At 47.1% G+C, this 25,834-nt stretch overlaps 2 protein-coding genes across 8 annotated transcripts; both read right to left on the reverse strand.

Moving 5' to 3' along the window:
* Nucleotides 1-1,074: 1,074 nt before the first annotated feature.
* KMO (kynurenine 3-monooxygenase) lies at nucleotides 1,075-14,286 on the reverse strand. 4 transcript variants are annotated; one of them, XM_084524324.1, is made up of 16 exons: nucleotides 14,198-14,286; nucleotides 13,772-13,864; nucleotides 11,841-11,910; nucleotides 9,048-9,145; nucleotides 8,263-8,352; nucleotides 7,654-7,702; nucleotides 6,216-6,303; nucleotides 5,400-5,565; nucleotides 4,861-4,932; nucleotides 4,217-4,338; nucleotides 2,930-3,077; nucleotides 2,399-2,456; nucleotides 2,221-2,303; nucleotides 1,816-1,917; nucleotides 1,663-1,722; nucleotides 1,075-1,295 (listed from the first exon to the last, which is right to left on the reverse strand). In XM_084524324.1, the coding sequence occupies exons 4-16, from the start codon at nucleotides 9,135-9,137 to the stop codon at nucleotides 1,122-1,124; spliced, it is 1,302 nt and encodes a 433-aa protein (XP_084380450.1). In that variant the 5' UTR covers nucleotides 9,138-9,145; nucleotides 11,841-11,910; nucleotides 13,772-13,864; nucleotides 14,198-14,286; the 3' UTR covers nucleotides 1,075-1,121. The 4 variants fall into 4 exon arrangements, with proteins under 4 accessions (XP_084380450.1, XP_084380449.1, XP_084380448.1 ...); XM_084524323.1 differs by lacking the exon at nucleotides 14,198-14,286 and adding an exon at nucleotides 13,995-14,124; XM_084524322.1 differs by lacking the exon at nucleotides 14,198-14,286 and having other exon boundaries at nucleotides 13,772-13,945.
* A 2,093-nt stretch (nucleotides 14,287-16,379) lies between these two features.
* On the reverse strand, nucleotides 16,380-25,023 carry LOC311438808 (uncharacterized protein C21orf58). 4 transcript variants are annotated; one of them, XM_084523692.1, is made up of 9 exons: nucleotides 24,861-25,023; nucleotides 24,471-24,630; nucleotides 23,259-23,316; nucleotides 21,308-21,375; nucleotides 20,639-20,782; nucleotides 20,452-20,566; nucleotides 19,103-19,242; nucleotides 17,211-17,407; nucleotides 16,380-16,579 (listed from the first exon to the last, which is right to left on the reverse strand). In XM_084523692.1, the coding sequence occupies exons 2-9, from the start codon at nucleotides 24,528-24,530 to the stop codon at nucleotides 16,564-16,566; spliced, it is 798 nt and encodes a 265-aa protein (XP_084379818.1). In that variant the 5' UTR covers nucleotides 24,531-24,630; nucleotides 24,861-25,023; the 3' UTR covers nucleotides 16,380-16,563. The 4 variants fall into 4 exon arrangements, with proteins under 4 accessions (XP_084379818.1, XP_084379816.1, XP_084379819.1 ...); XM_084523690.1 differs by having other exon boundaries at nucleotides 20,452-20,782; XM_084523693.1 differs by lacking the exon at nucleotides 24,861-25,023 and having other exon boundaries at nucleotides 24,471-24,850.
* Nucleotides 25,024-25,834: the final 811 nt, after the last annotated feature.

Raw genomic sequence — 25,834 nt, forward strand, 5'->3', positions numbered from 1 at the left:
TGACAGAAAAGCAATAAAGAAAAAGGGTTGCAAATTTTAAATAGCATTTTCAGATGCAAGAATTGCGGGCAAAATACATACCTAATTTCAGTACTTAAAAGGGGAGTTATAGAAAAGATGGATAAAAACTTTTTTGCTCAATCAGATAATGACAGGACAAAGAGGAACGAATTTAAACTAAAAGAGGGGAGACTTAGATTAGAGGTTAGGAGGATATTCTTCACACAGAGGGTGGTGAGGCACTGCAACAAGTTGCCCAGAGGGGCTGTGGATGCCCCATCCCCGGAAGTATTCAAGATCAGGCTGGACAAGGCCCTGGGCAACCTGATCTAGTGGGTGGCGTCCCTGCCCATGGCAGGGAGGGTTGGAACAAGATAATCTTTAAGGTCCCTTCCAACCCAAGCAGTTCTATGATTCTATGATCTATTTTTCAAACTATGTGGTAGCTTTTGAATTATTTATGAGAAAATACCAACAATATGGCAGGGATACGTTTCTTTCACAGATTACTAAGGTGTTTCAGAAGGAGAAATGTGACCCTGCCTGCAGAGTGCCTCAAAATGGGTGCTGCATGAGCCTGCTCAGCTCTAGAGGCATGGGTACAATAGGCAGCCTCATGCCTGCAAGCCAAGCCTTCTAAGTATGAAGCTGAGATACCTGGAGATATCTCTCATCCAACTGGAAAAGGGTGGAGGGGAGGATTAAAAGTGGGGCAAAAACAGATTTTGGTAAGAGTTGACTTCTGAGCCAGCAATACTGGGACGGTCCCAGTATGGACTGAGACACCCTGACCCATTCAAGTGTCTGGCTGGCTAGAAGGGTGTGCTCCCCACACTACTGCACACAAAACCCATGCCCAGCCCGTGACACACAGCACTGCTCAAGAGGCAATGCTACTGAGATTAGGCAGAGAGACATGAGTCCTTGCAGAGGCTCTGTAGGCTCTCTGTAACCCAGTGAGTTCCTCTGACCTGGAGAGAGGAAGAGGGACCACTGCTTCCCTTGGGGAGCAGCAGACAGAAGGGCTGCAGGAGTTGCCAGACTACATCCCAAGAAAAATAAAATACATCAAACTGAAACAGACACCTGTGCCTTTGCTTTATTACATCCGGGACCTCCCCCTACATTTGAGCCACTTGGGTGCTGAAGGGAAATTTTCCAATACTCCTGATGTAATGGCACCAGCCCCACAAGCTCTGTATGAAGATGTCTGAGTTCCATGTCAGTCTTTTTATGAGCAGGTAGGTGCCGCCTAGTCCTGCTGCCCCCATGATGAAGAGCCCTCGATTAATTATCTGCAAGTACAAAGAGAAATCCTGAGCAACCAGCGAAGCCCCTTGGCCAAACAGCCCAGATGCCTGGTGCCAGCCAAAATAGCAGCCCTCACCCAGAACGTGTCAGGAGGATGTCAGCTGAAAAGGATTATCCGGGCTGAAGGAGCAGCTCCAGGCAGGGAGCTGCCAGCAAGGGAAACACAGTACCCTGCATGTGCATGGCCCCCTAGGCTCTCCCCTGTGCCACCCTCCTGCAGGTGGGCTGTCTCAACACCTTCACCCACCTGGCAATATCCCACCACCAAAGCTCTCTCCCCTGCAGCTGAGCAGTGCCGGTATGCAGGATGTGGGGGCTCACAGCAAGGGCAGGATGACCACAAACCCTTACCTTTTTCTGCCATTTCCAGTGCTGAAGTGCCTTGTGGTAGCGAATTCTGCTGAAGGTCACCTGGGGGGATTGCATGGTCAGGTCACCAGCTCTGAGACAGGTGGGAGCAGCTCACAGTGAGCTAGGATGGTGGGGAGCAAGATTTGGCCTTACCATGGTGTAGAGCGGGATGATGGTAGAAGGCATGAGGGCGTGGAGGAAGTTGTCTACCCGCTTTCGGAAAATGAACCATGTTGAATTGACGTGCTCTCGCATCTGCAACAGAGCAATCACCACCTGGATGTCTTGGCAGAGCCCCATGCTCCTTGACATCTCTTCCCCAAGCTCTCACTGCCTGTCTCAGGCAGACGCCATGGGGAGCAGAGCCCGCCCAGCCTGAGCATTCCCAGCACAGAGCAAGTAAACAGACAAATTTGGATGACCCCTGACAGGGCCCCAAGGCAGCACTGTGAGAGCTGCCATCTCCCTGTCCACTTGTGGGTTCCTCACTGGGTAACGAGGCAGGACACCGCTGCAGGGATAGTCCCCAGGACCACAGCCCGTGTGCTGTTCGCTTACCTCTATGTAGTTGTACATGGCTAGGTCTGAGATTGCATGGTCATCTGGCACCCTCAGCCTAGAGAACTCAGGGAGGCAGGCACCTGGGAAAAGAAAGCAGCCGCTCACAGGCAGCTCCCCAGCAGGGCCTGCAGCTGCTTTCAGCTCCAGAGAGCTTCCCTTCAGCCATCTCACTCACCAAGGTCATTGTGGAACTGGTCCATTAATTCATCAAAGACCAGACAATCCTCAAAGCCCTGGGAGGAAGATGGGAGGGTAAATAGGCAACAGGAGTCACACATTCACAAGAAATGCCCTCATATATTCTTAACTAATGTAGCTGTTGGCAAGCACAGTGTCTCGCTGACCACAGCTTCACAGCAGGAGGCTTCCTGACAGGGATCTTGCAGAGCAATGGTAGTAGGTGGCCTTCCTAAGCATCCTGGGTCTCCTACTGGACCACCCATCCCCACCCGCCCCCAGGTAGTCCTCTGCCTCGTGGAAAGGTGGCACCACTGTCCTGTCCCTTATCTGCTCTCCAGAATGCAGCCAGGTCCAATCAAGCAGACAGGTATCTGGAAGGAGTTCAACACCTGCCCATGCAGAGGACATCAAACTGTGGAATGGGTCAGCCCATGAGTTCTGTGGAGCTATACTCTAAAAATGGGCATTTCTGGGTGAAAAGAGTGGGGACCTGACTGACACAGTCCAGGGCAAGCTGTGAACTTACTGCATTCATGCCTTGTCCGTAGAAGGGCACAACAGCATGAGCAGCATCTCCCATCAGCACGCACCGGGAAGCAAGGTGGTAGGAGGAACACTTCACAGATATCATGGCCTGGGCTGGCAGCAAAAAGTAATCGTGCTTCAGCTCTCGCCTTCAGGCAAAACAACAGATACTTCACTTGGTGGGACTGCAAGAGACAGCAAGAGCAAACCATGCCACGTCCAAGCTTGGGAAGCTAAGGCCACAGGCATTGTCTGCCTCGGTATGCAAAAATCACACCTGTTCACTGTTATATTTGTGCTGGTAAAAAAAAAAAGTGGAAGACCTATTTCATGAACTTCCCACTACACATTAAGCAAGCATGATGTATGTACATTGAATAACATGATTTCACAAAGGCAGATAGCTTTGCTTCCCATAGCTGTGGCACAATATATTCAGACCACTCTTGCTCGGGATCCTACTGACACCAGTCAGTATGTGTGCTGGAAAGGCTGGTTCTGGTCCCCCCCCCCCCCCAAGGACCCTCAGGGGTAGTGAGATGCTCCAGCTCCATGCTGCTGCCCTGGTGCCATTTGTCCAGCAGTGAGAGCCAGCCAGGGTCCCACTGCACAGGGAACATCATGCTGCTGGGAGCTGCCTGCTCTTGTCTCAGACCTGACTCTCGTTCTAGCTACAGCTAAGTGCCAAACTTTGCATAGTTAGCACAGTTTGTTTGTTTGTTTTTCCAAGCATAATATCTGCCAGCCTAGCTTTTCTCAGTCTGTTAGCCGAGTTACACAGATGCTGAGATTTTAGATATTTCAACAGTGGGACTAGCTTCACACTGCTGTTTTCTGTGCACAAACCTCACCTTAGCTCTAGTCAAGCCACTTCACTCACCCAACCCTAGTATCAAAAAACCCCATAGGTTATTATTTGCTAATCCATCTCCTGAGTTCAAGAACTTCAACAGCAATACAGAAGCAGTAGGAGGTGACCCACTTTTCACTTCCCACAGTGGCAGGGCCTGGACTGTACCTCCAAGGTACAGAACAGTGCTCAGTTGTGACTTAGAGACTACTGCAGGATGGGACTATGTCTTGCTGCTGAGTCTGTTACTCCACTGAAGAAGCAATGGACACCCAAGACTCTCTGTTCCCCCTCTCCTACAGACCATGAAGAGATACTCGAGCAGTGTTCACATGATGCTGGCCCACCAGCTTCAGCAGAGTCCCCGTCACGGGGAGCACATCCCCTGGTGTGGTGGTACTGTGCTGAGGAGCAACAAGGGGCAATGGGGACACTTACTCTCCGATGAGGGGGATAGAGTCTGGGAAGTAGGTCTGGAAAAAATCCAGTACTTGCTCGCCGGTCGTTAGCTTCTCGAATTCCTCAAAGGGCATGAAGAGCGTGCAGGTGAAGGACTTGTCCTGCCAGCAGGGGAGGAAGTTTGGAAAGAAGCCCAGAGGCCACAAAAAGTACCTGAAGTATGGGCCAGCAGCTGAGTGCCCGGCCTGCTGGTCACCCAGCTGTTGCAGTGGCCAGTCTACCCAGTGGGGACCAGCACCTAGTCACTCCATGTCCCATGGTTGTTTACATGTCCTGGGCGTTGCAGGGGTGAGAGGGGTGGCAGACAAGGGCAGTGCAGGATTTGCTAAAGCAGGCCTGGCAGGCTGCATTTGTACTCCAATATCTGGTGGATATCATCCAGCTGCAGATAGAGAGGCAGCTGAGGTACCTGCTCAGCTCTGCGGGACAAAGCTAGCTCTGGGGGTGTTGCCCTGCACCCCCCAGGTGGAGGAAACTCCTGGCTCAGACTGGAGGTACCTCCAGGCACCTCTCCAAGCAGGCATCAGCCCCCCCAGCCCACGCCACGTGTCTGCCACCACAGCCAGTTCCTTCCCGCAAGCTCCATTCCCATGCCCCAAAGGAGCGTGCCTATGGGTTATCACCATGTTGGGCAGTGCAATCATCATGAAGGTGTTTCTTGGCCAGATGTGGAGGTAGTTTGGTTCCATGGCAAACTGAAAGAGAAGTAAAATCACCTCATATCCCTGATCTGCTGGGTCTTCTCCAGACTAGCCTCAAGTTCCCTCCACACCAGTATACCAGTTCCTGTCCCTTGTACCTCAGGAAGAAACAAGGACCTCAGGGCCCCTTTCCACTTCCTATAGCGTCTAGTGAGGCACAGAGCAAGAACAAGTGCAGGGCAAACCAGGGAGAGATCGGCTAGTTTGTGCCCGCTGTTGTCCACACAGGCACATTTGCATATCCCCAAGAACTCCCTGAGTTGGCCCCGCCAATGAAACAGAAACTCCAAAAACAGCAAGAGATGCCTACCTTCTCCTAGAAAAGCTTTAAGCCCTTGGGAGGCTGACTGAGCCCCAAGTGAGAAGTGAGTTCCTCTAACACTGCTGTAACAGAACCACTATGAGGGAAGTGGGTGCCACACCAGGAGGGGCTGCAGCAACCCTGGGATAGGCACACTTACATCTCCATCCCTCGGGGGGATGGTCAGCTCCATGTAGCCGTGAGGGATGTACTCGTGACTGTAGTTGAAGCGCGTTTGCCTCATGAACTGCTTCCTGACAGTCGAGAAGGCTCCATCGCATCCCACAATGAGATCATAGGTGACTTCCAAGGGCGGCTGGTCAGACCTGGAGGCAGGAGAGTCCCTTGGAACAACCCCGCCATAAACCCCAGGGCAGCTCATCATCCCGGGGCACAGAAGACCTGCCTTTTGCAATTTGCTGCAAAAATGCCTGGGTCACCTGCAGCATTATTAAACTTCCAGAATATGGGGAGAATGTCTTTCACTGAAAACATCAGAATAAGTCGTTATTCTGCAGACTGTTGAATGTGTAATTCTGCCAGATATGTCCAAGTACACAGCAGGCACTGTTGGTATAACGCTGCTGTTGCATAGACCCTCCATCCCCAGATAAATGGGATGACACAACCAAAACTTAACACAACTGCGAAACAAGGTCATTACTTGCCCTTTCTGGTGAGCAATCTGACCCTGAAAGCCAGCACTACCGAGACTGGCACATTTACTTCTTGCACAGGTCATCAAGCGTGTGTCTCACCTGTTACCAGCCTGCTGGGGGAGGTACTTCAGCTTTTTCAGTCTCTCTGTGAACTCTGCTTTGATATCTCTGCTTTCCAAAGCTGATACCAAGTTTTGTCCACTCAGGAGTAACACAGTAGTTTTGAACAGAAATTGCTCAATTGTTTGAGGTTTTATGAATTATTAAGCAGAAATAACCAAACACAGCACTTTATCCCAGGCTTGCACGGGACTTACCTGTTTATGGTTAACGTCCCCAACTTTGCATTGCATTCCATGAGCTTGTGTCCAAAGTACAGTCTAGTGTTGGAGTACTTCTCAGCAGCTGTGAAAAGACAACTACAAGTAGAGGCTTGTACTGACCCCAGAAATATTTCCAAAGGATCCCTAACTTACAGGGATTTTTTGTTGTTACTGCAAGTCAGACTGTTGTGCTGAGCAGTGGCAGGCAGGTGGGGCACACTAGGATGTGTTTAGTTAACTCTGGTGAAAACTATTTAAAAAGGGCAACGAAACCTAAAAAGATTTCTTTCTTCCCTGCAGGGACATGGGTATTCACCTGTCTCCACCATCATTATGTTGTATTTCAGGACAGGACACAGTGCCTGCAGCCAACAGGAAGTTCAGGGCAACGTCACCGTCCCTGGGGGTGTTTAAGGAAAGGTTGGACGTGGTGCTTAGGGACATGGTTTAGTGGGTGACATTGATAGTAGGAGGATAGTTAGACCAGATGATCTTGAAGGCCTTTTCCAACCTTAATGATTCTATGATTCGACCTGGACAGCATAGATTACATACTTGGCTGCAGTTTCTATTTGGCTAATACTATTGTGGGCTGCAGAAAATGTCACAAGATGTAGGAGATACCTCCTGTTCTGGCTGGCAAAGCCCCAGTCAAGAGCAAACATGGGGAGAGCTGCTCCTTGGCTGTTTCTGCACCTGCAGAAAGGCCTCAGGGGGACTTGTCTGAATATACTTTTGCTGCAGAGGAACAGCAGAGAACCAGCACAGGAGAAGAAAGGGAAGACAATGCAGAAACACCAGCGGCAGCAATGTAGCCAGCACAGCTCTGTGCCAAGCATATAGCCACAAAGACAGGACTTTGTACATTTTTGTAAACAGAGAGGACTCTATCCAAGATAGCAAACTGCAGACTGCTCCTGCAAACAAAAACTCTCCCAGGCTCCATGTCTTGGCTAACCACAATGGATAAAGCATTGTTCTTTCTCAATTCCTCAAGTCAATTCCTCAAGTGAGTCTGAATTCTGCAAATTGCTCAGCTGGCACTTCCCACACTCAGCAGATGATGTGTTGTTCCTACCCATCTGAACCATCTGTGGAGAGGGTAATTAACTACAGAGCAAACAACCTCACCAGACCTTCACCTCTGTAACGTGCAACACAGCTCCTGCCTTGTGTTTCTGCTCATTTCTTACCTACAGCTTGCTCCTCCATGGATGCTAGAAGATGGTGTTGAGCACCTGAGTCTCTACAGTGCAGGCAGAGGATTTCATTTCAAGCGCTACTGCTGAATTCTTCTTACTAATGCAGGTGGATTGCATATGTGCAAGAAAAGCCTGGGACTCAAAGGCACTCAGCTGCAGTTCATCAGGCAAACCTTAAAGTTTTGGTGACCAGGGTATATAAGTGTTTGCAAATGGACCTGGAAACTTACCTGTTAACAGCTCTCTGTTTAAGTTTGCTCTGTCCACAGAGAGAATGTACTGCAAAACAAATAAACAGAGAGTTCAGAAAGCATTTCTGAAGGCCATTTTTCTCAGAAAGATTACGCATGCCACCTCCTCAAAATCTCCTAGTAATGACCCTGCTGAAACTGGGGTGCTTCCTTCATACAATCCCATCCCCACTCACAGCATTAAGACCATAAGCCCAGGCTGGGCAGACATTTCAGGCAGGAAACCAAAATGAGACTGACCAAGGCACACTGCAATGAATGTACTAAAGATGAGCTGTGCAGAGAAGCAAGGGAATCAAAACATGCATGTTGTGTTTGCCAGAAAATGGAAGATCTTTACCGAATGATTGAAATGCATCAATGGCTACATCAGAATAAGTATGGTAAGTCTAATGATGCATAAAATCAATGCTGTGTATTTTTGCAGGATGGGGAGAGAGGAAATCCTGAGATGAGGGTAACCTAATTTCTTCCAGAATGCTGTTGTCTCTATTTTGGCAGGTGCACCTCACTCCCTTCCCACCACCCATCACAGAGACCCCTTGTGCTCTGTGAAGCACCCCCAAAGTGAGAGCATGAGACAAGTACCTGGTTCTTCTTGCCATATGGAATGGAGTATTTCTTCCCAGATGGCGTGTGTATTCTCCGTGCATGCATGGGGATGCCTTTGGACACAATCTGAAATAGAAGGGAGGAGAACCCAGTTTTCCCCCCAAAGCTGAGCCATCAAGGGGCAGGACACAACCCACCTAGTGCCATCCCCCAAACTCCACACTCCAGGCAGAATGGAGCAACCTCTGCTCATAGGGTTTCTGCAGCCAGACAAATTGCTGGGGAAAAAATTGCAAGGTAAATGCAGCATGGAGTTATTACATGGCAGTGGGCAGTCCAGGACAGTGCTGGGTCCTGATCACAGAAGTCAGCATGCAGGGGGACCAAGAGTCACTCCAAAGCTTGCTGAGGAAGCTAGAGAGAAGACCAAGCCTAAAGGTCAAGATCTGGGGGAAAAATACAGATTTTGGCATGTCAGAGGGGAAACTAGCCCCTTCATCACATCCTTTTGGGAGGCCACTTGCTTCTGTCCCTTCTAGGAGGGAGGAGAGGCGGGCACTGGCAGGAGTTGCCTGAGTGGTGGCCACCCAGCGAAGCTCTCTCTGCCACACACAGAGCCCAGCTGCCTGGGGCTGGGCATCCCCAGCAGTGGCAGCAGTGCTGCAAGGTGGCAGGGAGCCAGGCTGGAGGCATGCTGCAGGGGGGCTTGGCCTCAGCCTCCCTGAAAGCAGAGCTGCCCCTGCAGTGGCACCCGTCCATCACCAGCTGAAGCCAACATCTCGACCCCAAAGACCCTGCACCTATAGAAGCAGTGAGGGTACCTGCTCTTCCATCCCCACGGCCTGGAGGGCCTGGCGTCCTCTGTGGGACAGGGCCAAGTTAATGCTTCTGCCACGGGCGAAGCTGGACATCCGAATATCTGCACAGAGAGAGCAGTTGGTTACACAGACACCTTCTGCATGGCTTCACCACCCGAAATCCCTGCAGCGGCAGCAGGTGGATGGTGGGGAGTCTCCCACGTTCCCCCAGCCCTCCAGCTCTGAGACCAGCTCTGCAGCATCCTGCTGAGAAACCTGGTCGTGAGATGCCCCTTCCTCGTATGGGATGCTGTTTCACATGCCATCCACACAGCAAAGTGGGCAGGTCACGGTCAGTTGCTGGGAAAGCATCTGAGCCACTGGAGAGGGGAATGGGCAGCTGAGTGTCCCTTCCTCCGTGCCTTCTCCAGTCTCAGAGAAGCTGCTGCAGCTGAGTGCAGCAAAGGAGCCACAGGGTCCTGACACCTCTTTGTAGCACCAAAGGACATGTTATCAAAAAGAGAAGCTTCCCACCTCAGCAGAGGGAGCTGAGCAATTAATGTCTGGCAGCTTCTCATCCTCTGCTGGGTGTCACTGATGCTTTCCAGGACACTGGCAAGTCATGCTCTCAGATTTCCCTGGCTGTCCAGACAGTGTGTGTCACAGGGCCTCGTTCCAGTCCCGAGACAGATGCTATCTTAGCAAGAGCCACAGGCCCAAAGATTGGGCAGAGGGGTAGGATTCATCCTCCCTGGAAGGCAGGTGAGAACACCTATCCTCCTGGCGGCAGCCAACTCATGGTGCTTCAGCAGCAGCAGAAGTGGATGAACATGCTTCCAGCATTGCCTCCAGCATTGCTTCCAGCGCCTCAGTCACTTCAGGAATGGTGAGTGTTATCCTCACAGTAACAGCTGAATGCAGCTTGCTTCAGTTAAATTAACCACAGGCTTTTTTAACCCAAGAAACTTCTAGCACATACAACATCCGGCAAAGAGTTTAACAGTTCAACAGCTGTGAAGAAGCATTTCCTTTTGTTCTGAACTTGAAACCTGCTGCCTTCACATGAGGCTGGCTGCTGCTCCTGCCAGAGTGAGCTGCAAAGAGCTGCTCATGATGCCTTCACCATGCCCTGCTGTAGATGTGCTACTTCTGGTCTTAGGAGTCTCGGCTGGGCTGGTCCTCCCTGATGAGAAAGCTGCTCCCCACACCGCCCATCCTGAGACCTTCTTGTCGATAACTGCTTCCTCCTGCAGGGGCTCAGAGCTGTGTATGGTGCTCAGGATGGGTGCCTGGGAGTTCTGGCCTGCTCCAACAACTTCCCAAGCAAGATGCTATCAGAGACCACATTTCACACAGAGCTTCTCCTACTCTCACTGCACATTTCAGTTTAGTTTCACCCTCCATAAGCGTCATTCTCATCTTCCATTTTGCTGCAGAGGTGCTGAAGGCAGATTATTTCTCTTCCTTTCAACAAGCACCTGGGCACTGGGCTGTGCCAGAGCTACAGCCAGTTCAGGCAGGAACGAGAGCAGCTCTCTGCCACAAGCTGCAGTCATGTCACCCTCTGATGGCTCCCTCAGAAGTCAGTGCCACTGCACACCAAGCTTGCCTGGGACACTTCAGAGCATGCCCATACACACTACTGCAGCAGTGCCATGCTGCTGCTCATCCCTCCAGTACCTGTAGTACCAGGTACCCTCCAGTACCTCCATTCCTGTTTGCCAAGTCCTACTTCTGCTACAGCTGGAGCTCAGAGTAGGGGCATGTGCTGCTCACTTTTTTCCCCATGACTAAAGGTCTTCATAACGTTCAGCTTGCCCCATACATCACTCCTCAGCTCACAGTCACAAGCAGAAATGAGGAGAATGAGGAAATAACCTGACAAGAACCATGCTTTTCTGTCAGCTTAAGAACTCACTTCTGCAAACACCCATGGCTAACACGTAGTGCTTGCTGTAGCATGCTGTGCCAGAGATGTGCCCACTCATTCTGTGCATCATTTGGAGCCTTTTCAATGTGGTACCCAAGTTTCTGAGCACGAGCTGTGATGTTCCAGCTCCTTTGACAGCATAATGTAACTAGTAAATACAAACACTACTGCATTTTGACAGAGGCAGACAGCTCTGCAGTAGTCATGCTTCTGTGTGCCAGGGAAGATTACTCTGAGAAATGGAAATACTCCACTGAGGGCCTCTTGTGAACTGTCACACTTACCAAAGTGTTTGTTCCTCCCTAATAGTTTCTGAACTTGTAGCTTTCTTCCAGTGCTTCCAGACTTTGCTACTAGCCTTTCTTGAAGGCAGGGACAACCCTCTTGCTGAACATGGATTCACTACGCTTAGTGACAGGAGACCCTCCTCGCCAATATTTATGGCATTTAGGAGTCAACTCAGTGCTTTTAGCCCTAAGAGCAATGCTGCAGTATTAACAATAGCAATTGTTCTCAAAGTTCTAACACCTAGTTCAATGGCACCGTGCTATACTTCTTAATGCAGAAAATATTTTTTGAAAAATAAGGATTTGAATCAGTATTTAAACCAAGGCCATAAAAAAGGGCAATTATTAATATTAAGTAATATCTGAAGGGCTGGTTCTCTCCACACAAGGCAGTGTATTTCAAATAAATGCTTCCCCCAACCACCACAGATGCTAAAGGAAAGAGTGAAAAGGACATCCACAAAGTAACACTTTCAGATTCTGCTTTCTCCCTGCAGCTTCAGTGAGGTCATGCAGTTCCTCTTTTGCTTCTTAAAGAGCTATTACAAGTAAAGAGACACAAATATATTATTAAAGCAGTAATGTTCAGGCTGCACTTACCTTCTCTGGCTTCATAAACATCAACATGGAAACCTCGTCTAGCAAAGAAACAGGCATTTAATGCACCCACCTACAAGAGAAGGATCAGGAATGATGGATGAAGTGTTTCACTATTAGCTATATCACAGATCACTATTGAACTGCATCTCCTTCACAAGGGAAAACAGCAGTCAGAGGGTGCAGTTGAGCAGAGATGAAGAGACCCTTTGATCAAGAACCATAGAGGACTTCCTAGAGAGAAGGACTCTGGCACCCCTGATGGGCCTGCAGAGCCTCAAAGATCATCGTTACAAAAGTTAGCCATCATGGCTTGTTACATAAAGTAATATCCAGCTCGGGACTTGCTTACTTGTCAGTAATTGTGCAGGGCTAACTCATTCAGCCAGAAACAACAGGAGCTGGTGCAGGCAAGCTCCCTTCTCCTCTCTGAGCTATATATAGACACTAAAGGACGTGGTGTAGTGATGGGACTCAGTGATTTGGGCTGATGGATGGACTTGATCTTGAAGGTCTTTTCCAACTTAAACGAGTCTATGAATCTATATTTGTATTTCTTGGAAAAATGTTAGACCTCTGCAAAAGCAAGATATTACCTTAAAAAGGACAGCACTTTTCATTTAAACGGATGCCTTTTTCTTCTTTAACTTCCATCAATAATCATATCAGAACGAACAGAACTACAGACTCTTCCCACTCTTTTTCCAGCAACATAGGGACCAAGAAGGTAATGGCCAAAAAAGTCAAAATGGAACTTCAGGTGCTGTAAAGCTTCATGCTGTCTTTTAAAGTCAGACAACTCTGCAGCTAGCAGTGGAAGAAAAATGGTCCCAAACAAAAATGGGAAGGGGAAGGCATTTTCTGTTAGCTTAGCATTTACCAAGTCTCAGTCCTTGCAAAACATTTCACATTAGGGACTTGGTTAAAGCCAGGAACAGCCAATGCAATGGAAGATCTGGCAGCTGACTCTGCTTTAGGTGCCCTGAAAGGACCAAAGTGCAACTTGTTCATTCCCCATCCCCCTGTGACTTATTCTACTGTGTGGGAAAGAAAAGAGAAGTACCTGTCCTGGTATACGTACAATACCCAAACAAGGGCTGTATTAAGTGTACCTTTAAGTCTCTGCGATATCTCAGCAGCAAAGCTTTCCCTCAAAGATCCCTTCTCGTAGTAAAAAGTCCTAGTTGCACAAACAATCCTTGCTGCCTCCTGCAGTAAGACCTCAGCCAGCTCCCTGACAATACCCTGCTCTCTGGCAGAAAAAAATAATTTCAAGAAAACTAGGATTAAAAGGAGTATTGAGATTTGAACTCAAGAGAGATGATATTATTCTCTTAATTTGCAAAACAAATCAGTTAATGAACTATGTTTCAAACAAGCGAACATCATACAAAGGTGAAAGACAATATAAGCAAGAGATTTGGCAATATTTTTCCTTGCCCATGCCAACCTGCCTGGTTACAGTGTGCAGAGCAGCTCACTTGTGCTGGAGCTGCCTTTCCAGAGACCTTCACGTTCAAGCTCAGCTAGGAGCTTGGAGCTCACCTTCACGTTTAAGCCGAGCAGTCACCCACTCTACCTCCCAGCAATACTTGCATAGCCCCAGCTCCCTGGGGAGCACAGACAAATAGCAGACAGGTTGTATTTCCTACCAGACCACCTCCAACAATGGCAACTCTTTTCCCATGTGTGTTGCTGGACTCCATTGCTGTGACAGCCTCTCGACAGCGAGCTCTGAGCACTGCTGTCCCTGGGGAGGCTGGTGTCTCCTTCGACCCTGCTGCCTGCTCCCTACTCCCCAGAGGGCGGAGAATGGAGAGGATGTGGGTGGCCGCGTCATGCCTGGGTTGATTCCCTAGTTAACGTTAAAGCTCAACTCCCACCCCAGGCTGCCAGCACACCATGCTGAGCCTTAGGCAGAGATGCTTACCTACCTTGGTGTGAATGTGGTGGTCTTCAACGCAGCTTCTTTTGAAAATGGCATAGCAGTTCTGCAATCTTCAAGCACATAATGAAAGGTTGCCTCCCTGCACGTGGAATAAGAGGAGAACTTGCATGGACCTGGCTTTTGGTTGCATTGTGCTGCTCGTCCTTGGAATGACTCTGCTGAGACAGTGCTGCACACAGGAAGCTTTTAAGAGGGAGAAGTTAATTCACCTGTTTTAGTACTGGGATGTTCAGGAATAAATAGTAGCATTCTGCTTGCCCTAACCAGGGGACACACGTGTTTTGTTATTCAACCATAAACACATATTTTCTGACCATCATGAAATTCAATTTTCTACTGTTCCAATAATATTTATCCTAGACACAAAAACTAAAGGACAGTGAAAATACATACATTAACATTCAGTAACTACCATTTATTGCAAAGTGAGCAATGCACTGCCCAAAACTACATATCTGTTTCAATGAAGCACTAGACACGGCCCCAGCCCACAGCGCCAGGCAAGGTGAGCAGGTCATGCCCAGGGACAGCAGCACAGGGTCAAGACAGAACTATGGAGTTAAGAAAAGCCTGAGGTCAGGACCACGTGATGGCAATCAGAATCAGGCACAGCCTCATAATCACCAGGCACATCTATAATAGCAAAACCACCCTAAAGTTAGCCTACACTAAATAGTCAACATGATCCATTAGCCACAGGTCCAACCTTAAAGAGATTGCTGCCCACCCCTAAACCTCAACCCTGGTGGGGGCCCCAGGTGAGTCTATTCATTAAATTAACGTTCTGTAAGAAAAAATCATGCCAAAAAAAAATAAGGAAGAAACCTGGGATTCATTTCATTTCATTTCATTTCATTTCATTTCATTTTCCGAGTCTAAATCCTGACTATGTGAGGGAAAGGGTGAGAAATAATTAAACAAATATACATGCACAAGTCCAGGCTGCTTAAGTCACTCTCCAAAAACTCTGGAAAGAAAACCGTAGGTTGCACTGTGAATGTGAGGCTCAGGAGAGACTGAGAGTCAGAGCCCTCCTGGGGCAGAACACATGAACTGCAGATAGTTGGAGGTACCAGCATTGCACTTAATGTTCAAAGCAGATGACTGCAAAAGCAATTTTGTTTTTCTCCATTGAGAATTATTTATTCAAATACTGAAAGCCATGTCAATCTAACTCATGCAGTTAGGGCAGAGTGCTGATCTTTAGGAAAATCAAATGCCAGGATTTTGCTCTACTGTGCAAGTAACTGGCATTTGGACTGTTCATGTTCATTTTTAATTCCCCGGACAGGTAACTCCTGCAGCACAAATTTATCTGTGAGAAAGTCAAACTAAAAATGTTGAGAGAGGTGCAGTGGTTTAACAACACTAGGCAGCTCAGCACCACCACACTGCTCTCTTACTCTCCCTCCTCAACAGAACAGGGGGAGAAAGTACGTTGAAAAAAGCTTGTGAGTTGAGATAAGGAAAGGCAGATCACTCACCAGTTATTATCACAGGCAAAACAGACAAAGCATGTGAGAGATTAATGTAATTTATTACCTATTGATAACAAACTAGAGCAATGGGAAGTAAAATAAAACTAAAAACACCTTTCTCCCCCCATCTACTCTCTCTGCCTCCTCCCCTCAAGCAGCATAGGGGAACAGGGAATGGGGGCTGCAGTCAGTCCATAATGCTTCATCTCTGCTGCTCCTTCATGGTCACTTTGACGTGGGGTCCCTCCCATGGGATGCTGTCCTTCCCAAACTGAGCCTGTGGGGGCTTCCCACAGGCAGCAGCTCTTCAAGAACTGCTCCAATGTGGGTCCATCCATCAGGAGCAAACTGCTCCAGCACGGGTCCCCTACAGTCAGCAGCTCCAGCCCGGGGCCTGCTCCTGTGGGGGCTCTCCATGGGCCGCAGCCTCCTCCAGGCCACATCCACCTGCTCCACCGGGGGCTCCTCCACGGGCTGCAGCGTGGAGATCGGCTCCATGTGGGACCCATGGGCTGCAGGGGGACAGCCTGCTCCACCAGGGGCCTCTCCACAGGCCTCAGGGGAACTGCTGCTGCCTGCCTGGAGCACCTCCTGCCCTCCTGCTGCACTGACCCTGGGGTCTGAAAAATTCTTTCTCAGTTTCTCACTTCTCTCTCCCTGCTGCTGTTGCACAGCATTTTTTTCCCCCTTTCTGCTGTCACATAGGCACAGCCAGCATTGCTCACAGCCCAGCTCTTGCCATCAGCAGGTGCCTTTTGCAATCCACTAGAGCTGGCTGTTTCCTCATATGGGTAAGCTCCAGTGCTGTGCTCACAAAGGTCTCCCTGCAGCCCCCCCTGCTACCAACACCTTGTCATGTAAGCCCAGTATAGGAAGAACACGTTAGTTGATGAATTCTGGCAATTAATCCCTCATTCAGGAATCCTGTGTTAGTTTGCATTACACTCCCCAGGAAGGGAGCTGTCCACTCAGCAAAGGAGCATTTCCCCAGGTTACTGTGGGACTGTTTGGGACAGGATGTCTTGGTTCTGTGGAAATAAGGCAAAAATATTGTGACTGCTTGCTGCTGCTCTAGGTTTGGAATATGCGAGGAAACAATGGACAAGCAGAAATGGGTAAGCAGATTGCAGGTGCGTGGTACATTTTTTCTGAGGATCTGCAGTCTTCCTCTTGCTCACTTCTTGTACCAACAATATGCAGATGTACAGACATCAGGCTGTCAGCCAGATTATTTAGGAACTCTTCAAATACAGGTTGACCTCCATGATGGTATGGTACACTTGCAGAGGAACACATGCTGTCAGTATGTGGGCCACCTGCAACAAGAAAAATGTCTTTACTGTGTTTGGTAATAGCCAACAGCACACGCTTGCTGCAGCTGCAAAAGGACAGTATAGATGTATAGAATCTCATAATTCACAGTGGAAGGTAGCTAAAGAGGGAGAAGACAGATTAAAAGTCATGAGAAGAACAATTGTTTTCTCCCTTTGCTGCCTTCCCCCTCACCCTCCTAATTAAACCACTCCTTGTATCAACCCACAAGCTTTTCTTTTTTCAACATATTTTCTCCCGCTGTCCTTCAGAGGAGGGGGAGCTACAGAGCAGTGTGGTGGAACTTAGTTGCCCATCCATTAGCATAAAACCACCACACCTTGGCATGAGCAGGCTGGCTTATGGGGCAGTGTGGCTGCTCATGTGCCCATTCAGGTACTAGTCCCTGGTATCATCTCCTTGCACCTAGAAAGCAGTTGAGGACAAGCTTTCAGGAAGCAGGAAAGGCACAGGCAAGTGAGCCCTGTGAGGAGAGGGCTGTATACCTCTGCTTGGGGACTTCAGCAGTGTTTCAAGAATATGAATCCCATGGTGAACTTTAGCCTGAATGCAAAACACAGCCAACTCTTATTTAGCAGGTAAACTGGCTCACATCATCACTGTCCCTTGACTTACATCTGCACAGCTGGGAGCGTGCTGCTGGCCCAATGACTAGCTGAGGATGTGGGTGGGAGCCTTCCGCTTGGCATCAGGAGACCAGCAGGCATGGCTGGGGGTAGCAGCCCCGGGGGAGAGTAATGGTGGTGGTGATGCACCGCGGACAGCTGGGGCCTGTCTGATTTCATGGCCATGGGAGTGGCAAGCTGGAGGTCCTAGTTGGAGAGAGGCAAAGGGTGATTTGTTGAATTTGTACCCCCCAAGAAAGGGAGCTTAAGGTCTCCAGTTGAGCAGTTGGTTTCCCACTCAGTCGCCTCTTGGTACAGGAAGTTCATCTCGTGCCCAGAGATTGGTTTCACAGGCTCAAACATACAGGGTCTGGCAAATGCTCAGTGAATTCAGATTTCACCTGGATGTTCAGAGCAGTTTGTCACACCACACTATGTCAGAGAAACCTATATTTTTTTGGTGGAGTAGCCCTGAGAGGAAGGTGGAGAACAAAGGGTCACTCTGTTCATCTGCTGCCTCCTTTAGACGCAGACCCTTTCACCCAAGGTGATGCTGAGCACAGCTCTGACACATTTCTGAGGAACTGCCAGTGCCACCTGCCATGTCCACAATGAATCTGTCCCAGGACAGCTATTGGGGAAATAGATGATCCCTTGCATGCCATGCTGGCTTATGGTGGTGCTGGCTCCTGAGACGTCAGCGTCCTGAAACGTGAGAGTGAGCAGCTGCTGTTGGCATTCCATCTCAGGCAGACATTTGGTCTCAACAGCTGCAAAAGATGTCAGCTTCCAACTGCACAGGCCATGGGGATGGGTTATGGAAGGCTATGTTTCCTACCCTGCTCTTAAATGTAGGGGATTTTAAGCCATTTGTTGCTTTTGCAAATAGCAGGTAAGAAAGGTGGGAGTGAACTGATCAACTACTGCAGAAGCGTGGGTGTTGCTTTCTTAATAAATGGCAACCTCAATCACCAAGACAAAGAGAACAAAAATTCTTCTTGCAGCACTGGGAAGTCATGGTTAGCCTGAAAATGGAAGGGATTTCAAAATATAGGGGAAGACTTTGCAACACTAAGATATCTCATCCTCCCTGAAGATTAACAGTCCTTGCTGCTTAGGTAATAAATGCTTCAGATTAGAGACTAGAAATACGTTTTTCCAAAGCACTTAAGGTAGCTAAGGAGCTATATATCACCTTGTTAAAAATAGCTTAGGAACTGTGCACCTAAGGATATGTTCAAAATTACCTACATTTTGTTAGGCACTAGACAAATTTTGGAAACAAACCTATAGGGATCCACACACAAAAATATCCATAAGACATGTCTTTCCAGACCTTGCTAGTCATTGATTTTTGGTGAGACAGTAGCTAGAGCTGTGAAGCTCCAAGTATGACCACAAAACCTGTGCTTCAGCTCTAGCCAGTTTTAAACTGCCAGGTCAAATTTCACCAGTTACAGGACTTGTAACACAAGTACAGTTCTGCTGCTTGCAGCAAGTGGACAAAAGTCAAGCCATACTGCTACAGACTAAGTAAATCACTGGTGCTATGAAGACACCTGTACACACCAACACAGATGATGTTTCAATGAAAGTCAACAGGTGTCAGGCTCCCAAGGCTCCAGGTGCAGCAGCAGATGCCTAGCACAGACCTCTTCTCTGTATGTTAGTACTTCAAGTGTGTAGGCCAGATACATTTTAAGAGCTGGACTGAATCTAGTCTGCACTTGCGCATTTGACATCTTCTGTTGGGTCCTCACATGGTGCTGAACAGAACTGCATGTGAGACCTGCGGGACACCCTGGGCAGCAGAACTTGTTTTGTGCAGTTCCTGCAGCCCCCAAAGGACAGTAACTATTGTCCTACATGAGCAAGGATGCCCTTTGGATGCTATGTCATTACCTGTTGTCTGTGCTGAAGGAGGGGAGAGCTGGATCCAGCAGGTTGTGTGAACGCCACTGATGGCAGAGACTTCAGCATCATATTCTGCATGATGATCTGGTGCATCTGTGCATTCTGCATCAGCATCATCTCTACCATATCTGTGAAGAGGTTACCCGAAGGAAAAAAGCAAGAGCTTTATCAGCTACAGAGGCATCTCAGTAGGGACTGCCCTCCAGCTTACAGACTGGTCACTACAACTGAGATAAAGCAGCAGAAAGGGAAGGTTGGATAATATTAGGGTTATGTGGCCAGGTAGTGCAAAATGAATGTCTACAAAGACCATTAAGACCAGGTCTCCTGTTTCTCCTCCCTTCCACAAGAAAGCTGCTGTTGAGCATCTTCTCTTTGTTAGTTCCCCTGCAAGTCTACCCCTCTAGCTACGCTCATTGGCAGGCTGGGGAAAATCTGTGCACTGTAGCTCTCTCCAGGAGACACTAGGAGCATGGACAGGCATTTTATGGCACTCTCCATGGCTTTGGCTCCAGATTATTGTTGTCCACATGAGAGGTTTCTTTGACTTTACATGATATTGCAGTGCCACTTTCAGATTCCCTTCCATGTGCATCACATCCATTTACCACGATCTCTGGATCCTAATTACAAAGGACCTGTGCAGTAGAACTATTTTAAGTATGAGGAGGAGGAAAAAATAAATAAAAACAACTCTTCTTTTTAACTGGTCATACTGTGCCATAAGGAAACCTTTGACTGAAGGTTGAGACGGGGAAGTCACCCCAGGTTTATGTATTATTTCACAATAGCATCCACCTATGTTTAGAAACAAGCTCTTTTTATTGGCATTGTACTATATTCAGAAGAGTCTTGTTTCCAAACATGGGGCATAACAAAGGCCTGTATTGTTCTGAGGAGATTAAACAATAGGTTAAGAGAAAACATAAGAAGAAAAATGGAGCTTAAAAGCCAATTTGTGAATTTTGAAATCATCCATTTGCATGAATTTGACCTTGCTAATGTTACTCAGTGTCATGGCTTGAGCTGTTTTTTCTTCCCCAAGCTTCTCTGACACCTTAACCTGTCTTTGCTGAGTTTATTGTCTTTTATTTTTTTACATTTTTTATTTTTATTTTTTTTTAATTTTTAATTTTAGTAATAAGAATTTGTCCAAAAGTCTCTCAGAATTGGTATCTAGTTTTACAGAGTGCTATTCCCACAGCCCTGGCAGAAGCCTATTCGCTGAGTTTTATGCTGTCCCCTGACAGAATCCAACTTCCTCTCACAGTGGTACATTTCCTGGGTATTCCCCTGTGCTCAATGATGGGACCTAATTGCTAGACCCAGGGAATTACCTTCTTTAATGCTTCCAGAGCGGGGAGCTGCAAAAGGTTGGGCAGGAGGTATCTGTGCTATCAGCGGAGGCAGCTGTGGTAGCTGCTGGATGATAGTAGCAGGCTGAGGAGGCATCTGGATAAGAAAGGAAAATGGAGAAGTCAGGATTGTTTTTGGCCAGTGTTTCCTAGGAGTGAGGATCCTTACCGCCTGCTGGATAATCCTTGGTGCCTCTGCTTGGGGTGCTGGAAAAGGTAGCTGGTAGATGTGGGGGGCGGCAGCGCTGCAGTTCCTAAGGTGTCCCCCAGCCAACACAGAAGGCTGTGACAGCTCTTCCAGAAGGTGCTGGTCCTGCAAAATCAGATATCTGATTGAGACCTGCTGCTCTCCAGCCCCTCTGCCTGACTAGCACGACCCAGCTAATGACTCTAAATGAGAAGAGAACTGAATACTGCCCAGACAAAGAATTAAAGGACAGAAAAGAGCTGAATTCATGTGGGCAGCAGACATGCAGATAACCTGGCCCTTTCTGTTGTGTACATAGAGGTCTTTGCCTGAGAGGGCTCAGCTCAGGGAAGCACAGCAGCTCCTCGCCCATGTTTGCAGGAGGCACTAGGATTAACCTGCCTGGATCCACCACTGGGCATGTCCTGAGCACAGGCTCAGTCAGCAGAGCACATGGGCTTTCCTCAACTTCCCATCAGCCTCCTTCCTGCCCTTTATTTGGGAGGCATGCTTCTCATAAACCGGGCTCAGTACATTCACACTACTTGTTTAAAGTTAACATCTAATTTTATCATCAAAAGTGTACTCTTGTGTTCACCACATTAAACTGCACTCCTCACACAGTTACTTGACAACATGGAGGGCTCTTACCCTAAGCTCCTGCAGGAGATCTTTCCTTCGCCTCAGGGCACTTTGAAGCATATCCTCTTGTCTGTTCCCTGAAGGAGGAAATGTCCATTATCTTTTTAAAGGATCACAAAGACAGAGCATTATAACACCTGCATTATGAGTTTAAGTCTGGAAAACATGTTATGAGATAGCTTGATTTCTTCTAGAAAAAGCTTTAAGCTACTTTTCTTGTCAAATCCATGAATGGATACTGACTTTATAGCCCATGTAGACACAGCTGCTTGGCAGCTCTACAAAGGCAATGCGCCTTCTCTGAAAATAAACTTTTCAGATTGCTCTTTAAAGCCCCCTTTTAATCTCCTTAAAAGAGCTTCAGGCTTAGAATATCATTTCAGCCTGAAAATTTCTAGTTGTACTGTGCACAGTTTATGGCATATCAAAACAAATTCAGTTTTGAAAATCAACTTTTCTGTTTACATTTTGTTCTGAAACATTATCTTTTTCAGATCTTCCCACAGAAGAAACTGATTTTGAACTCTGCTGAAATGAAAACAAACAAACAAACAAACAAACATTTTCAGATACATTGGAGGCATGCCTAGCATCTATTCTGAAAAGCATCACTTAGTATTTTGAAGCTGAACGTTGAGTTTTTAATTTTTGGCCACCACGTTGCAGGTTTTCAACTATTTGCGCATCATCTCAATAAATATGAGCTCAGAGTAAATTCTAGAAATGTTACTGATCTTCTACTGGTTGGCTTTAATCCACAGATAATACAATTATAAGCACTGCATGTGTAATTAGATCCTGAATTTGGTTCAGGTAAAGAGCAGGAATCCCAGCTTACTTATAAGGTTTTTGAGGTTTAGACAATTCTTTATGAAAGCTAGAGAACCAGCTAGAAGACGATAAATAAGGGAGTTCAAAATAACTTGTGTCTTTATAAGAGTCTTTTAGCAGCTGCTGTGATGGTTTACTTATGAGTAGCATGTTCCCTTCAACACTACTTGTGTGGAAGCTATGCATGCCATGTGCAATGTATGAACCTTTTTGCACGGCATTTCAAGTTTCCTGGTAAAATGAACATTGGTGTTTCAGCTCTTACCAATCGAGTCCTCCAGACCAACTTTTTCAGTGTGATGATTTGTTTCATAAGCTGAGTCACTTTTCTTTTAAATTGGAAATCATGTTCTGGTCTGCATGGGGCTGTATTGTTCAGGTTCAAACATGCAGAACAGCATTAGTAATAGACTGGGCCTTCTGCTTGGACTCCTCAGAGAGGCATGGCCATCATAACAACTCTTTTTCAAGCACATAATCACTTATGCTAAGCATACAGATGGATTAAGACAGGGGCTCACTTATGGATATAGGTGTTAGCACAACCAAAACAACCAGCAGTGTGCTTCAGCTTAGCCAGCATCCACAGCTGAGAAGCCACAACAGAAAACCTCAGGAGGAAGGCATTCTTTGTTATGGCAGTGGACCTGACTAGCTGATTGTTTGCCTTTGGCCAAAAAAAAGTTGGAGAATTTTGGAAGGTAAAATGCAGACATCTGCAGTGTTTAGCAAGGCCATTCTCCTTGCATCAAGACTTCTAAGGTTACTGGCTTGGATAGGACAAGACACATACGCTGATTAATATTGTTGTGCATGCTTCACTGGGACTTGCTTTGGCTACCTCAGGGCTGTATGCATACTTAGATACCCAGACTGAGCTAAAACAGCACAGACTCAAGTTTGGAGCCTCCCTCCTGTCCTCCAGACAATGTCCATGCCATCAGAAGCTGAGACAGATAAAGTTCTGACTATTCAAATGCCCAGACACTGAGCACACAGGGGCAGATGCTCCTTCAAATTTTTAGGGAGGAGATGTAATCATCTGAAGTGATCCACTGAGGAACATGGCTGAGAACATCACTAAGCCCTTTCTGTATCACATCCATAACCAGAAAAATGTTTCTCTTACTTGCTCTTGGGACAGGTGAGTCCATCTTCCCTAGGTTCTCCTGTTCCTTTTCTAGTCTCTGTTGGTAGAGCCGCAACAAAAATGATTGTCAGTTAGGCAGCAAAGTTCACAACAATTTTCAACTCCATATTATAGACATGAGTTTGGGATGGAGGAAATAAAGCAGAAATTGAGGTAAGGGACACTTTTAACTGCTAAATCAGCCATCAGAGCTAGTGAGGACTACTAAAAGTATAGAAGTATATAGAAGTATGAAATGTCTCACTATAAATCTAGTCATAGCAAAAGAACGGTAATGCTTTCAACTGTAATGCCATCCCAGACCTAGAAATCGATAGCACATTGAATCAGAAGACTTATGCATCACTTATTTTTTAGGGTAGAGAGAGAGATCATACAAAGAACTGGTTACCAGACAGTTTTGGATACTCAGTGCATTTATAGGCCCAAATGGCTCTGACCAGCCTCACCTGGGGCTTCCATCCACAACCTGTGCCCATATGCCAGGGAGCTCCTTTAATCTCAGCTCTAGGTCTTCAGTTCTTTCGAGAGCTGTATTGGATGAATACTGGTCTCCAGTTCAACCACAGCCATGCAATTGAGTGGCCACAGATCCTGTGAACCCTAATCCCAACCTGCAGACATTCCCCATTTTGGCCTCAGATCTGCCTTTTCACCATGAACTTAACTGATGGATCTGGACTTTTAGTTGAACCCTGCCACCATCTCAAGCTCTACCCTGCTTGCCTTGCTTGCCCTGTCCTACTGGCTGTGCTGTTATGGTCAACTCCCAGCTCTGCAGGGAGCAGCTGCCCCTTGTGGCTCCCTGATGCTCAGAAATTGGAGTAGAGACCTTTCCCTGATGCACAGGCTCTTTTTTTGTCTCCTGTGTTCTGCCCAGCTCCATACTTGTGAAAGCTTTCCCCTCAAGTGTCTGGTACATCTAAGACAAAAGACTACACCTTGAAGAGAGAGGTTAGATGCCACTTCAAGCAAATTGTTTTTCCTTATAGACAATCTTTAAGTGGCTTTTACTTGTAACACTACTGCACATTGGTCTGCCTCTGCTTATGTGATGATACAAGTTCTCAGTTTTGCAAGTCCTCTTTTTATCTCAGTAGAAATATAATTGTTTAAAATACAGTGTTAATGCATAAACACGCAACAGCAAAAAGTAAAGCAAAGGTGACCACTGCAGAATTATTACCTTACCTTTTCTAGGAGTTTGAGTCTCAGTTGGGCCATGTGATCCACCACTGAAGGATCTGTCATTGTAGTAGTCCCCCAGAAGAGCAGGCAGGCAAAAGAGTGTTAAATAGCTAAGCAAAGGCAAATAGGTTTTCAGTGGTCCCTTCTTCCAATCCACAATTCCCTAGAAAAAATCCATTGGGGGAAAAAATAAAACACGATTTGGAGAAACAGGGGAAGAAAATAAAAGCTTCAGTTTCACTGCCAGGTCAAAATGAATAGAGATGTCCACCACCATATCACAGACACAGCTTTTTTGTTCATTTCTGTCAATGCATTTTTGTGCTGCTGGTTGCAATGGTCACAGAAGGGTAACTCAGCGTGAGTATTTGTCTATTCTTAATGGTTGCTAACCTTTCACTGGCAGTGTCTCTAAACCTTGCCCTCTGGATTGGTAGCATAGTCTTCTACGTAGCTCTGAGTTTTGTTCCTGTAGCTTGGTTGCTAGGTTTGCAGTGCCATTCCATAGCATAAACAATTTAATCTCCAGGTGTAGAAGGTGTAGCATGTAAATATCCATTCACATATGGGACAGGGAGAAAAAAAAAACGTTTTTTTAATTTTAACCATAAGCCCAATGCCAAGGTTCAGAATATGATCTGATTGATTGATACGCGACAACAATATTTATCTGACTGTAAGGGGCCCATATGCTTTTTACATAGGCTTTCATGAGTTTTCATGACCAGATAGTAAAGAAAAAATGAAAAAAGAAAAATAAGGAGTAGAGCTGGAATTCACCCCAGGATGAGTAATCAACAAAGAGACTGCATTATAACAGTCTTTTGCTTACTGTCTTCTGAGCAATACCCCTGGGCTGCCTTCTCCCTCCTAGCAAAGCCATATCAGCATAAAATACAAAACAACATTTACCAGAGACAGCCATAAAATCAAAATCAAGGCATGAGAAAGAAACCAGGTGATATATACTCTTCCTTGATATCATATTTCAACCCAGCTCTGCCCCTAGGAGAGGAAATTTACAACCCCTTCCTTACTTGAAGGCCATGGAAAAGCCCCAGCTGAGCCACTGCTGACAGCTGGAGTGGCAGATAGACAATTGTACCTGACTGTGTGGGAGCAATGCAGATCACCTCCTCTAGCTGTGACCCACACAGCACGTATGTGCAATCTGTCCTTAAAAACACACAAGTGGGTAGTCACTGGAGAGATTATAATAACTGAGACATATGGGTCCCAAATATAGCTGCACTGTGACAGACCTGGGGGTCAGCTTTCTTTGACAGGACTCATTTTTGTTTGCTAAGAACAACAAAGCAGAACACAAAACACTGTCATCTGCCAGCAGTTTAACATTTTTTATCCCT

Source organism: Aythya ferina, assembly GCF_964211825.1.
Source record: "Aythya ferina genome assembly, chromosome: 6".
Classification (NCBI taxonomy): Eukaryota; Metazoa; Chordata; class Aves; order Anseriformes; family Anatidae; genus Aythya; species Aythya ferina.

What these genes read in the sequence shown, in the direction of transcription:
- KMO (XM_084524321.1), bottom strand. Translation starts at nt 13,543, where the DNA reads ATGGAGTCCAGCAACACACATGGGAAAAGAGTTGCCATTGTTGGAGGT. An exon ending in CCATTGTTGGAGGTGGTCTG is followed by an intron (nt 11,911 to 13,489) that starts GTAGGAAATACA and finishes CTTCTCTTGTAG; the next exon opens with GTGGGTGCATTAAATGCCTG. An exon ending in CCGTGGGGATGGAAGAGCAG is followed by an intron (nt 8,353 to 9,047) that starts GTACCCTCACTG and finishes CTTCTATTTCAG; the next exon opens with ATTGTGTCCAAAGGCATCCC.
- LOC311438808 (XM_084523690.1), bottom strand. Translation starts at nt 24,530, where the DNA reads ATGACAGATCCTTCAGTGGTGGATCACATGGCCCAACTGAGACTCAAA. An exon ending in GACTCAAACTCCTAGAAAAG is followed by an intron (nt 23,317 to 24,470) that starts GTAAGGTAATAA and finishes CTCTACCAACAG; the next exon opens with AGACTAGAAAAGGAACAGGA. An exon ending in CTCTGGAAGCATTAAAGAAG is followed by an intron (nt 19,243 to 20,451) that starts GTAATTCCCTGG and finishes ACCTCTTCACAG; the next exon opens with ATATGGTAGAGATGATGCTG.